Consider the following 14,687-nt stretch of genomic DNA (forward strand, 5'->3'; position numbering starts at 1 on the left):
TGGTTATTTCTTTCGCTCTTTTTTATACCGCTAATTGCACGTATTTACACCAGCACTTATACGTATTTAGAATAGTACTACATCTATACTCTTAACATGTCACTTCAAGTTTCTTATAATACCCTCTCGTTCATATAGCTTCGCCGTCGTCGTAATTTAAATATCGTCTTCCGGGTAGCCCGGCAGAATTTACTAAAGCGCAGCTGTTAGAGGTCTAGAGCTGGATTATTCTAAATAAACTTTAAAATTTAGCGGTCTAATATAAGTGTAATACTAGATTACTCTAAATAAATATCCAATATTTTGGCGGCCTACTACGGGTGTAATGCTGGATTACTGTAAGTAAAAGCCTAAATCCTGGCGGTCTAGTATAAGTGTAATGCCGGATTCCTCTGAGTTAAATCAAAAAAAAAAGGAAAAAAAATTGAAGGTCAGGACTTATATAATAGAGCCCACCCTAATACCTTATGGAAGCCGAACCTGAGGCTTTCCGTTTATAGTACCCGAAGGATAATCCAAAATTTATATACGCTTTAATCTCACACTAATACGAATATTATTAGCAATTCTATTTAGAATTCGGCTATATACTAATACTACTTCGACTTTTATAAATAGTTTACCCCTAATATAGTCTAATTGGATAGTTATCCTCCGCTTACTTCTTTATTAATTTATTTTAGGTTTTATAGTATAGCATTATATTTTATTTTAGGTTACACGGCTATTTTATCTCAGGATATAATTAGTCGGTCAGTTAGTTAGTCGGTCGGTCGGGTTATTCTTACTTTATAGTTAGATTAATAGGGTTATTGAATTTAAAAATAATATTCGAGTTAATAATTTTTTTTTCATTTATCTAAATACGAATCTAGAGGGTCGAAGAGCGGTCTAGAAAGTCCAATATTGAGTTTAGGGAATCGAGGATTTCCAAGAAGGGAGGCTAATCCGGACTAGTCCTATAAGTAGAAGTATAGTTCACCCCTACTTAAGCTATAGAACTATTATAGCTAGTTATCACCTAGCACCGGTAATAGAACTTATAAGAGTATAATTCATATAGTAGAATCTACGGTTATAGCTATGGCGAGAGAGTAAGAAGAAGAAGCGGAGATAGTATTGCGAGTAGTGTTAAAATATAAATAAGAATAGTAATATTACAAATAATATTGAAATATAAATACGAATAGTATTGAAATATAGGTAAGAGTAGTAATATTATTAATAATATTGAAATACAAATACAAGTAGTATTGAAAAACGAATAAGAATAGTAATATTAGGAATAGTATTGAGATGTAAAAAAATAAAAAAACGACGCCGAAACCGGAAACGCCGATTTCTGGTCGAGGAGTGCTCCAAAACGAAAACTAACAACGGCAATCGACTCAGGAGTGTCGTTTACGTCCCTCACAATATCCTACGACAAACATAGCAATAGCGTTATATCGTTGCTACTAATAACTATTAATACTAGTACTTATAGGTTTAAAAATAGTGTTTACAACCCATTCGTAGAAATCTTAACTTATAACGACCCTAAAACCGTATTTACTATAAAGATTTCGGAAAAAATAGAACAAGATAATAAAATATTAAAGATATTTATTATTAAAGCGAATAAATCTATAGACTATAATACTATTTCGACTAAAGATTAACGTTAAATTCGAAAACTATTTCTCGAATTTACGAAGGTACGTATTAAAAAAAGTAGGTCCCTACAACCTATGGTTAATAAAATTGGAATTAATTAGTTTAATACTAAAAAGGATTTTAATAATTTAAAGAAGAATATTTTGAAAGAGATTAAAAAAGGCGTTTGAGGGGCCGAAGTACTGGGCCAATATTATAGTAAAAGCCGTCCCGAGTAAGATTGGTACTACCTTCTAATAATTATTTATTATTATTACTAAGAAGTTTACCCTTTCTAACTTCGAATAGTAATTTATAATTAAAGGAGCGATAATTACTATTAAATTCATAAACCGTTTGAACGAAGATACGAAGACGACCCTAATTATAAATTTGGGTAAGAAGGAACCTAGCTTAATAATTTATATAGTTATTAAAATATTAATAATTAGAGATTATATAATTATATTTGATAAATTTATATATAATTAATACTAATAGAATTAAATATAGGCTAAAGAAGTCTTTAATCCGGATACATTTATTACTATCAATACTATAGGCGTACTAATCTAAAGCGTACCCTAGGTTAGTATTAATAATTATACTATAGTAGAAACCCTAATGAGAATAGTAAAGGAAGGAAATATAAAGGTAACTATTATTAGAACTCAATTATAGAAGAGAAGGGACGGAGAGAATAAAAGTCTATTCTTAATAAGGATTATTATTATATTAGTAATATATTTCCTTTAGAATAACCTTTCCCTTTAAAATAGTAGTATATATCCGTACGAACCGTTTTAAACGTCGAATAACATTTAATAATACTATAAATATTAAGGAATTAGATATATGACGAAGTTCCATTGCTAGGAAGATATTTATACCCGGTATAGTGAAATTAAATATAAAGGCGATTGTTTTGATGAAGTAAATTCTTTATTTAATGAGGATTAGTTACTTATTTATTATAAGTTATATAAAAAGAAGGGATATTTTATTTATAATTATAAAGAATGCCCTATTCTTCGAAAGGCTATTATAAAAGCGTCCGTCGCGTACGCTAAAAGATTGCGGGCGTTCGCTCTCCGTAAAAACCCTATTAGGAAAGTATTAAAATCAATAATAAAGTTTATAAACAAAAGGATTTTATTATACGCCCCTCTTAACTCCTATATTATTATTACCCTGAAGAAATAATTCGTAGGAAGTATAAAAAGAGGACGGCTAAGGAAGATTATTAATTAGACTTCCTAACCGAAATCTTTAATTTCATAAGGTTCGATTAATATTTATTACCTATATTCGTAGAACGTAAGGGAAAACCGAACATATAGTAGTAATAACACTTATATAGCCGTAGCCCCCCTAAAAAAATAATACCCTTATCCTCTACTATAAATCTAGAAGGAACCCTATTTTAAGGTAATTAATAATTTAATTAAAAATACTTTATTAAAATATAGGGAAATTGTATAAGAAAGGGAAATTTCTATTCGAATAAGAGGAGACTTATAATATTATAATAATTTAAAAACTAGGTAGGAATTTGAATAGGAATATTTACTGTTCGAAAGGCGGGAAGTATTTTGGGGTTGATTATTTAAAGGGAGGAAGGGTAGTAATATATATAAAGAAAAAATAAAATTTAAAAGATCTAAACTTCCAATTTAAAAAAAATTAGGCTGTGATAATATTTAAAAATTAGAAGGACCTAGTAACCATCCATTCTATCTACTCCCCTATTTTAATATAAAGAATGTTAAAATATTAATAGGGGTTACCGCTTTTCGAATTCCTTAAAACCGGCCCCCTAGCAGAAAATTAAATTATAAGCAAGGATTTTAACTTCTACTATCTTAATTAGAATTTAAAGAATAGGATTAACCTAGGGGCTATTCACTTCCTTATATAAGTATAATATTGGAAATTTAATTTACTTACCCCCCGTAGCGAATCAACGAGACTTAGGAACGCAATATAAGGAGAAAAGGATAGAATAATCGATTATATATAATTATTACCCGGGGTCGAAATTAAATATTAAGGAGCGTAGCGGTACAAACAAACCGGCTCGGACTACTACCTTCAAAAAGTCTAAATCTATTTAAAAAGGAGGAATAGAAAAATAGGAAAAGAAGAAGAATATAATTGAAATCTTATAAATACAATAAAAGTAAAGAAGGCGGCGGAAAAACGGATCTCGATTCCAAAAAGGATTGATACAATAATAATAATCTTATTCCCTATACTATATAACCATAGTGCCATCTTGGTATGGGGTCCTTCTCTAGTTCCTTAGAGGGGAAAACCGTATAGTATTAAGCGCCGCCGGATAAAAACCCCTAATTATATTTCGGTTATAGATTTTATACCGCTCCTATTTTACTTATAATTATAACGGTTCTTACCCACCGTTATAACGAACTAATTTTATTTCTCCTACCGCTATATTATTTTAATATTAGAAAAATAAGAATAATAGGAATAAAATTTAAATTTAGAGTACTACTTCCCTTTAATATCCTTCCATCCTAATATCTACCGCCCTTTCCTTTACCTTCCCTCTACTACCTTATTCTATTTTCTTATTTATTATTCTACTTTCCTACTTCCTTATCCTATTTATAATTACTTCCGCCCTAACCCTTTATTTCCTATTTTATAGTTCTACTTCTATTTATAATAGTATAAAGGCTTTTTCCTTCTTTTATATAATTTTCTTTATAATACCCCTTCCTAATTCCTATCCTCCTTCTTCCTTATTATAATTCTTACTTAAAATAATTTCCTCTAACTATTATCGCCCTAATCCGATTAACTTAACCTCCGATATAAAAGTCTCTTCCCTTAAACCGTCCCCTAACCCTACGTTTTTAATATATTTAGAACCCGCGGCCCTCGCCTACTTCCTTTATAATTTTCTTAGCCTTATAATTTCTTAAAACCAGTATAATTTCCTCCTTATCCTTCTAATTTATATATTAACCTAATTAGTGTTATTTGTAAAATTCCTTACCTATACTATACTTTAAATTTAGTTATTTACCCAAAAATTAATAGTAAGCCTACCTCCCCCAATGCCTTTTATACGGTTATTATTAATAAAGTTTATTATATTTTAATGTCTAATAGGTTTTTTATCCTCCTATTCCTTTCCTTATTATCATTTAATTCCCGTATTATAATTACCGGCTTTTAAAATACAATTTATATTTATACTATCAATAAATATATATTAAACGTCCCTATTAGTTTCTATAACGCCTATAATATTATTTAAGTAGTAAATATTATTATATTATTAGGTGGCTAGCCTAATTTTAATTAGAAATTCGAATCCTTCGTTCGCTTTATTAATAATTTTATAAATTATATATATATACGCTTAGAATATAATAACCTCCCTACTAATATTCGTACTCTTCCCCGCCCTCTATACTTTAATATTACCAACTTCCTATAGAAGGGTTACTATAAACTAATTATAAAAAATGTCCGTTATAACCATACCCCTTCCCTTTCCAATAGCGGCGCTATAAACCTAATCCGGATTATTTCCGGCTTTAATAATAGTACTATTACTCTTATATATATTATATTTAATAATAATATTATTACTATCCTTATACGTATAATTTCTAGTATTAATAATAGTAATTCTATTCCTAATAGTCTAATAACTATTAATACTTCTAGCCGCTACGCCCTAAACGAAAATTAAATTTAGTAGTACTATAAGGTTACTATAAATTAAATCTGTATAATAGCGCTATTCGTGTAATTCCTTAAGTATAATTAAGTACTTTATTAGGTAGTACTTCGGTTTTTACTATAATTATAATTTAGGTAGTATTTATAATTAATATAATTATCCCCTCTTTACTCCTATATTTTATTATTCTAATATTATTAATATTTTATTCCTATTTTAAAAATATTTTATAAATTCCTTATACTATTCCTCTTCTAATTTATTTATTGACCAATATTCCTTTAATCTTCCTAACTTTAATACCTAAGAAAGAATCCTCTCGATTTTATTTCTATTATCTAAATATTTTTAGAATTCTTCTGTTATTAGTAATTAATTTTTAGGGTCCGATTAAAAGAGAATATTTATATTAAAATAATTTAGAATTATATAAGCAAAGGTCTCCTTTTCGAGAGTATATATATAGATAGGTATTAGGATATCCAAAACTTTCCTCCGGTAAAGGAAAGCCCGAAGGCCGATAACCTTTATCCTAATCTAGATTAGGAAGGAATTCTTCACTTTAATTAGTAAATATAATTTATTATTTTTATCCTCCGGCGTCCGTTACCTCCCCTTCTTTTTCTTTATACTAATTATATATTATTAAATAGTTTTTCTATTTAATTTAAGGGTAAGGTCGGTAATAGTAGATTTATACCGTCGACCTAATTTAATTACTACTATTACTAAGTAGTAATTATAGTATAATATTTATTTTTAATTTATTATATCTTCTAATTATTCCTTTTAATTAGCGGCTATTGGTTCTAGGATTTATAATAATAATAATTAGGTCCCTAATTCCGAAGAGGGATTGGTTATTATTATCAATAATTTCTCTATTAATATTTATATTTCGGCCTACTAAACTTTAACTATATTATTTTTGAATTTATTAATAGGTAGTTAAGTCCTAACCAGTTAGGTTTAAATATAATTATTAATTTAAATTATAATCCTCCGGATAAACTTAATTTAATCCGTCCTAGCGAACCTCTCTTCGAAGGTTTAAACCCTTTTATTAAAATAGAAATTAAGTAGCGGATAAAAGGTTTCTATTTTTAAATTCTATATTAGTATAATTTTATGTACCTTAGCGATAACTTTTAAGTATTGAATTTAATATTTCGTTAATTTAGTTATTATCCTTCACAATTTTTTATAGACTTCGGTCGGTTAGTAGAATATTAAAATTTTATATATAATAGTACTATAAATATATTTAATATATATTTCTTTTATTCGAATAAAAGAGTAACCCTATATCTTTGCTATTAATCTTATAAATATATTCGTTTAAATTTTTATTTTTTATTTTACTACTTTTATATAAATTTTATAATTGAGTTTACGGTCTAGCTAGACCCTTAGGAATCTCGTAGATTTTATTAATTGAAGTACTATATCCCTAAATTAGAGAGTTTCCGTCCTTAGTACCCTTATTTATATAAAATATATTAGCTCTATCTTATTCGCTTTAAAGTTTATACCTTTTACTCTTATTTATTCCAAATATATTTCCTATACTACCTATAAGGTCCGGTAATTCTCTTCTATAGTACGCGCTACTATAATAATATTAACATCGTTTCCAAAACTAATTATAATTAAATTTAGAATTATAATTGATTTTTAATATAATAGGATAATAAAGAGAATAAATGAAATAGGAGAGAGGGGGGAGCCTTAAAATATATTTATAGTAATAGTATAGGGGTAGAATATTTTATTATTAAAGAAGAAAGAATTTCTTCTACTAATTGAAGCGTGCTTCAACTGTTCAGAGGTGGATGACATTCACTGTCCCAGAGGGGCTCATGCTTCCATGACCCGCATCCACCGAACGGATTATTGAGGGACGGTTCGTTTAAAGCCGGGTTTTCTAGCAAAGTTCTTAGGCCTCCTATTGGTCAACTCAAATGCACGTCCCAACAGCTGGTCAGGGCGTCTGTCAAGCCTATTTCTAATTAGTTAATTTACGGATAGTGTTTCTAACAGTCTGCGCCACGGCGTACTGGGTCTTTCCTTTTCTTAATAATAGTTAGTTAATAAGTTTAGTAAACGGCTAGTAAATACTTATCGCTACTGTTAATTGGTCTGGTACCTTCTTTGGCCAACCGTTTATGTTATAAACTTCCCGTTATTTAACCTCGACTTTCAACCTTCTATATTAATATTATTACTAATACTATTACTGCAATTCAATTTTAATACCCAGTTTACCGCCAAATAAGTTATTATAGTAGTTGTAAACGTCTATTATTAAAAGGTAGTAGTTTTCCCATCCGGCAAGCGACCGGCGACCGATTAGTAAGGTAGCTAACGTAGGGTATAAGAATTTCGCTTCCCCAATCTCGAATTTTAAATTCTCTCCTCTATTTATTATTAATTTAAAATTCTACCTTTAAAATGGGTATTAGGCAGACTATCCTATTAATTACCAACCTATAATTTTATTTTCAAAAGAGTTACCCTTGAAAGAAAGGAGTGTTAGCCCTTGTAAAATTATTAAAGCTAATAATAAATTAAGTATTCTAGAATTAGTCGAGGTTTATGTTTGTAATGAAATAGATTATTATATTTTTAAATTCTAGAGCGATTAAATTATTTCGGTTTACGTATAGACTATTAAATAGACTATCCTATTAATTACTAACTTAAATTCTACTTTCGTAAGAAAGGTAATAAAAATTTACAATTAGGTATTGCCCTAAATTCGATAGTAAATGTAGATCCTTCTTTCTAAATCCTATTTATTAAATTAATTATCCCCTTTCTATCTATTTATTTACTATATTATTAACACCCGATATTGTAAGTATAGAGGATTTCCTTTCGTTTCTAGGGGTTTCTTTCTCTTTAGGAGTTTCTTTCTTTTTAGGGTCCTCCCTTATATATTTTTCCTTTCGTTATTGTTATTATAAATATACGTACTAGATATTATAAAATGTATTATTAATATAAACCCGATGTTGAGTTTGCTAATAAGTAAGATCCTATTAAATTCGTATAAAATTGTAAAGAATATTGTAATAAATAAGTAGAAGTAAATATCTATTAGGTTCCTATTTATTACTATTCCTAACGTTCCCTTTGCTAATTAACTAGTATTGTCTATTTAATGGTAAATCCTTTAAAATACGTAAATCCTATTAATAAAATCCTAATACGCTGTATCGTTTTACTATTTACGGGTGAATAGGATACTTAGTAATAGGTAATACTATAATCCGAACTACGGGGGGTTGCGGGTGCGATTCGGGTAGTATCGGTTGGCTGGCCTATTGAATAATTAATATCCTATTATTAATAGACTATTTATTATAAAAAGAGAGATATTACCGAGCTATCCCCTCCTCCTAACCGACTACAACTAGTATAATAACTAGTATAATAATTAGTACAATAATTACTAGCTCCTCCCTAATTAAGACCGTTACTACTTCGACCTTAATATAAATATTATAAGGAAGAATTTAATAAGCTACTAGAGCGAGAACTTCAATTATTTCTACTTATAGTACTATTAATAGTATTATTACTAATAGTACCCTTTATACTAATACTATATTAAAGACCCTTAGCCCCAGCCCCGGTACTTACCTCGGTACCAATCCTAATACCGGTCCTAATACCGGTCCTAATACTAGTACTACCTCAATTAATATAATAATTTCGAAGAATTATTAATGTTGATAGATAGCTTCAAGATCGAAATCGCATTATGCGTTCAATTATACCTTTCTTTCCTATAGGAAAGAATTCGCAAGTATATCTATTTATAATTATAAATATAGATATAATTAATTATACTTTTTATATAGGATTTTCCTAATACCGTCGTAGCCCGCCGCTAAATTAATTAAATTCGGCGTGATTATTGTCGTCGTCGTTGTAACGGTTAACCAATCTCAATTACTCCTTCTCTTAATAGTTAGAGATAATATAATATTGGTATTTACAATAGGGATAATAATAAGGATAATAATCTAGATAATAATATAAATAATAATATGGAAGATAATAATTTCAATTTTAATTAAAACTCCGACCCAAATTTAGATCTAGATTTAGACCCTAACGATAACTATTTTTTTTACTTACTATATAATACTATTCGGGTTATAGTAGATAAGTATATCGAGTTTGGCATTTATAAATATTATTGGCTGGGTACCCTATATAGTAATACCGATTTTGAGAATAAGTTCTATATACGTTATTGAAGGGTATTTATGCGGGGGTTGTTCTTTAATTTCGATAATGGGGAAGAGAGGGAATATTGCGATTAGTATTAATGTAATAACGATTCCCCCGAACGCATACAATCTATAAATCCCTTTAGTATACTGGCACGTATACTTTAATGTAACGTTCGACGATAGTCTCCCGCTTTGCTACTATTTTATTATAGTCCTAGACTTCCCGATATAGTAGTAGATAGATTTGAATAATCTATACTACTATCCCCCCCTTAGCCTTACTAATTCCCCGGACTTCCCGGTATTAAATTTAAAAGGGATCCCCTATACTATAGATTCGACGATCTTCTAGTAAGGGCTATATCTAATATCGATTTCAATATGATTAAGGTGTTTCAAGTAGCCGAGAAAGAAAACAATATAGAATAGTATCTACAATATAAAGAGAGATGGTTTAATATATATATTATTGCCGGATATTGTTATTAATATTATAATTGTAATAACCGAAGAATCCCTAATAACCTTAAATATTTTAATACTAATAATAATTTAAATTTTAGTAATATTCCCGATCTACTAATACTTAATTAAATCGAGGAATAATTTATTGCTCGGGTATATATATTCGTCGATATCTAGGTTATTAAGGGTTTTTAATATAAATACTCTAATTATATTATCAATTTCCTTTGTAATATTAGTTACGTTTATTACTAATTACCCTTACTACCCTACGATCTCGATATTATTATCCTTCGACTTTATAAAGTTAGGGATAAACCCTATATTGTTAGAAGAGTTAGATAGGCTATAATAATCAACCCTAATAAGTTTTATATTTAACTTAATTATTTAAAAGTTAATTACTTTAGATATTGGAATATTGAGATTATTAAGGCCCGGTTTAAGGAATTAGAATAATTTCCTAATAGTAATGTATATAATAATTTGGTAGTCTATAAAATTAACTCCGATAATTTCCTTAAAGATGATAATCTTAATTTCAATAAATAATTAAAGGATAATAAGGAGGAGGATAATATTTTCGAACTAGAAATCGCCGCCCTCCCTAACCTTATAGCTAATTAGATAAATATAGAATAATTTTATTAATAATTAGGTAGAGGATAGCCTACTTAAATTAGTACTTAAATTAGTAATGTACTAATTCAACCTATTTCCAGCTAACACCCTCTAGTTCAACTATTCCTTAAACCCGGTCCGTTACGTAACACTCTTATAAGGGAATGGGATAAATTTTAGTTTATCCTATTATAAGTATTCTTAACCCTCTATCCTTAAAATAAAACCAATTTTATTAAACCCTGAGTATAGTCTATTAATTTTGAGGATTATGTTAAATATACCTTTAAATAGTATGATAGTCGCTTTGTACAATATTACCGGTTCCCTTTTATTATTTTTAATATATTAATATATAAATAAATTAATTTAAAGAATTAATTCTTTATTTACTCGGGTTATAGTAGAGTAAATAACGAAGGGTTGGCTAGTATTAAGTAATTAAGGGAAGTAATTAAATTTAATGCTCCCGAAGTACGTCGGTTATTTAATTCGGTTATCCGGTTTTCTAATACTATATAGAGTATATAATTATATTAAATGTATAAAAGTTGTAAACTTCGTATTTATATCCAAATTTTAGGTATACTAGTTATATTTATAATATTTAGTATAGCCGATACCTATTAGGATAGCCTTACTTAATATATACCCAACTATAAAGAATAAAAGGTTACTTTTATTGACAATTGTAATAGAATTATAAGAAAGAACTTTAAGGAAAATCCTTATATTGCTATATACTATTTAGAACGTTGCTTTAAATTATTTAAAGAGTATATTTTAATATTAAAATTTAAAATCGAGGATTAGTAGTATTGTGTTAAATTTTAAGCAAGAGGTAGTGGCTATAATTATAGTATTTACTAGGTACTATATATTGAGGTACCTAAATTAATTAATAAAAATGTACGGCGGGAGTTTATTAAATTATAGGGTTATTATATAACCGTTTTTAACCCTGAGCCTAAAAGAGTTAATTAATAGAGCGAAGGAAATCCCCTATTTATTATTATTAGGGATAGCCTAAAAGAAGAAAGCATATACCTATTTACTTTCGATTTTCTTTCCTATATAATTAATTAAATATAATAATATAATTAGTATACTAATAATTATTACCTTCGTATTAAGCGGCTTAACCAAAGTGCTTTATATTCTAAAGATCTAATTTTAAAAGTATACCGGTTTTACTTTCCTAGGAATCACTATTTAGAAACCCACTTTATACGTAATTTTAACCCAAAGTATTAGCTATACGATAGGGTAAGAAATAATAACCGTATAAATAACCACAACCGGACTATTACCCTAGTATAGCGTACTAATATAAATATCTAATTATATACTAATTATAACGCTGTTATTAATTATATTATTAAATACTATTTAAAGGTAGAAAAGTAGTTAAAGCCTTTTAAAGAGATTACTTAATAAATTACCCCCTAGGTTGCTTCTAATAACCCTATTATTTCTTTTACTATAAAGATAATAAATTAATTAATTACTAAAAGAGATTAGTTTATTTAAAAGATTAATTATCTTCTTCTTAGCTTATAGCTTAATTAAAGTATATATAAAATTATTAATATAAATTATTATTATTCTAATAGAATCCCTAAACCTGGAGTACTTATTAAACAAAATCAGCCAGTTCAAATTTATAATTAATATTCTAAATATTTATCTCGCCTAAATAATTTTAAAAATATTAATTATTTCGAATAATTTACCCGATTTAATAATAATCGCCGTTTAAGTAATTGTACTAAGAAGAGGGTATTTAATTATTATCCTATATATAAATCCGATATAGAGGATCAAACCTAATATAAAGACTAATACAGAATTAAATTGATATTGTATTATCCCCATTGTATTCAGTTAGATTTATTTAATATTTATAGTATAAATGGAGTTTAAGAATTAAAAATATATTTTAATATATATTTTATTTGTATAGAAGTTTATACCGGTAATATAAATTACCTTTATAATTATTATAGTAACCTCCCTAATAGAGAACTTAATGATAAATTTGAACCTCCTGCCGAAGAAGAAAGGTAATAAGAATTATAGTAAGTATTAATTAGAGAACTTCCTATTTACTAACGAATTGAAGATAATATAGATTTCGGGATGCTTAGCTTTAGGGATTAAGATGTCTTATATAACTAGTATAATTACTTAGATTATTAGGATTTATTACTATTGGCTCGGGATTATTAGTGCAATATAAAAGCTAATAATACCTATTTAGGAGCTAATATTAATATTATTACCGCCTTTGCTATCGATAATCTTAACCCTACTTAGAAGGTTATCTTTAATTAGTTTATAGTTTATTACTAGTCTATTCTAAATTATAATAATAATAATAAATAGGTTAGGGCTATCCTACCTCTATTTCTATAAGTTGATAGTTGTAGAGGTACTGGTAAATTATATCTCATTAAGCTTCTATCTTTTAAATTGGAGTAAATAGCTATAGGTTATAGGAAGGGTAATCCTATTATTCGTAGTACTCCTACTAGGGTAGTTGCTAATAATATTAATAGTTAAACCCTATATTTTTTATTTAAGCTGTTTATTGCGTTTAAGAATGTTAATTAAAATAATTTAGAAGTGGCTATTGTAATATTGTAGGGTGTTAATCTTATTAATTTGTAGCGAAGATTACGATTATATTGATATTTTATTATAAATAAAAAGTTAATGCTGGGCCTTCGAATATTCAATTTTATTAATTAAAGACTTCGCCAGGTATTTCCTGAATGTTAGAGTTAGTTATTTGGTGGGTGGAGCGTTCTTGTATTTGGTGATTTCTATTAATTGCCGCTAATTAAATAAAAGTCGTTATTTTATAATTAATAAATATTACCCGTTATTAAGGCTATTAGTTGTATTTGTTACTATATATTTAATAAAACTATAGAATTATAGTAGATTATTCGATAATAGGGTGATAATTAAGTCTTATTTAGGGATATATTCGAAGGACTATATAATAATTTACCTACCCGTTAATACTGGCAATTATTATATTCTCGGATTAAAGTATAGTTGCTTGTTGAAGAAGTAGACCGGTTTCGATAGGCTCTACGTATTTATTCTAAGCGTAATAATGTAAGGGTTTATAATATTGAGTATATAAAAGTGTTAAATGAGTTATACCTTATGTTTCCTATTGCCTACGAGGGTGTTAGTACTAAGGATGTGGATATTATGGAAGTTAATAATCTATAGATTGAAATACTATTGATAATTTATAATAGAATTATATTTATTAAGAATCTTTAGATTGAGGCTAGGCTAGTTAATAGTACGTTGGGTACTATCTTTAATATTATTTGGGATGCCAACTTTCCTAATTAAGAGATGTATAATAAGGTATATCCTTATAGAACCCCCTTTATTATTTTAGTTAAGTTCGATCGGTATATTAGGCTATACTACTTTCTTAATTAAAAAGACTAAGAACGATTCTAAAATATTATCCTAGTATTTAAAATAATATAGAATTTTATATTGTATCGGAATATCCAATACTAAAGAATACAATTCCCTTTAATAATTGTATATGCTATTATAGTATATAAGTTATAGGGTTCAATATTAGATATAGTGGTATTCGATATTTTAAAGAAAGATTTCCAAGTAGGATTTATATATGTAGTTTATTCGAAAGTTAAAATATTATAAAGGCTTATATTCGATGTACTATTTAATTTGAGCGTTCTTTAGGTAACCTTTAACTGTACTTTCGTTATAAGAGTAGTTAACGAGGTAAGAAGGTTGCCTGAGAAGTTACTAGTCCCGGATGTTTAAATACCAAGACCCCGGGCACCCGGCATCACCACTTCCGTTCCGGTACTAGCCTTAAGTATATATATAAATATAATAATAATTGAAATTCCTTAGTATATCTTCTTCTATAAATTAATAGTATTTGTAGTTATTCCTTTCATTTTATTTTATATTTAGTATTTCTAATACTATTAATT

The 14,687-nt window shown here is 27.8% G+C and overlaps 1 protein-coding gene across 1 annotated transcript; it reads left to right on the top strand.

Moving 5' to 3' along the window:
- Window positions 1–13,779: 13,779 nt before the first annotated feature.
- Window positions 13,780–13,929, top strand: B0T23DRAFT_324831 (uncharacterized protein; the record flags this gene model as incomplete). Its single annotated transcript, XM_062835462.1, has 1 exon — window positions 13,780–13,929. A coding segment is annotated over one exon (150 nt), but the record flags the coding sequence as incomplete, so codon positions are not given.
- Between the last annotated feature and the right edge of the window lie 758 nt (window positions 13,930–14,687).

Source organism: Neurospora hispaniola, assembly GCF_033458365.1.
Source record: "Neurospora hispaniola strain FGSC 10403 chromosome Unknown B0T23scaffold_8, whole genome shotgun sequence".
In the NCBI taxonomy this organism is placed as follows: Eukaryota; Fungi; Ascomycota; class Sordariomycetes; order Sordariales; family Sordariaceae; genus Neurospora; species Neurospora hispaniola.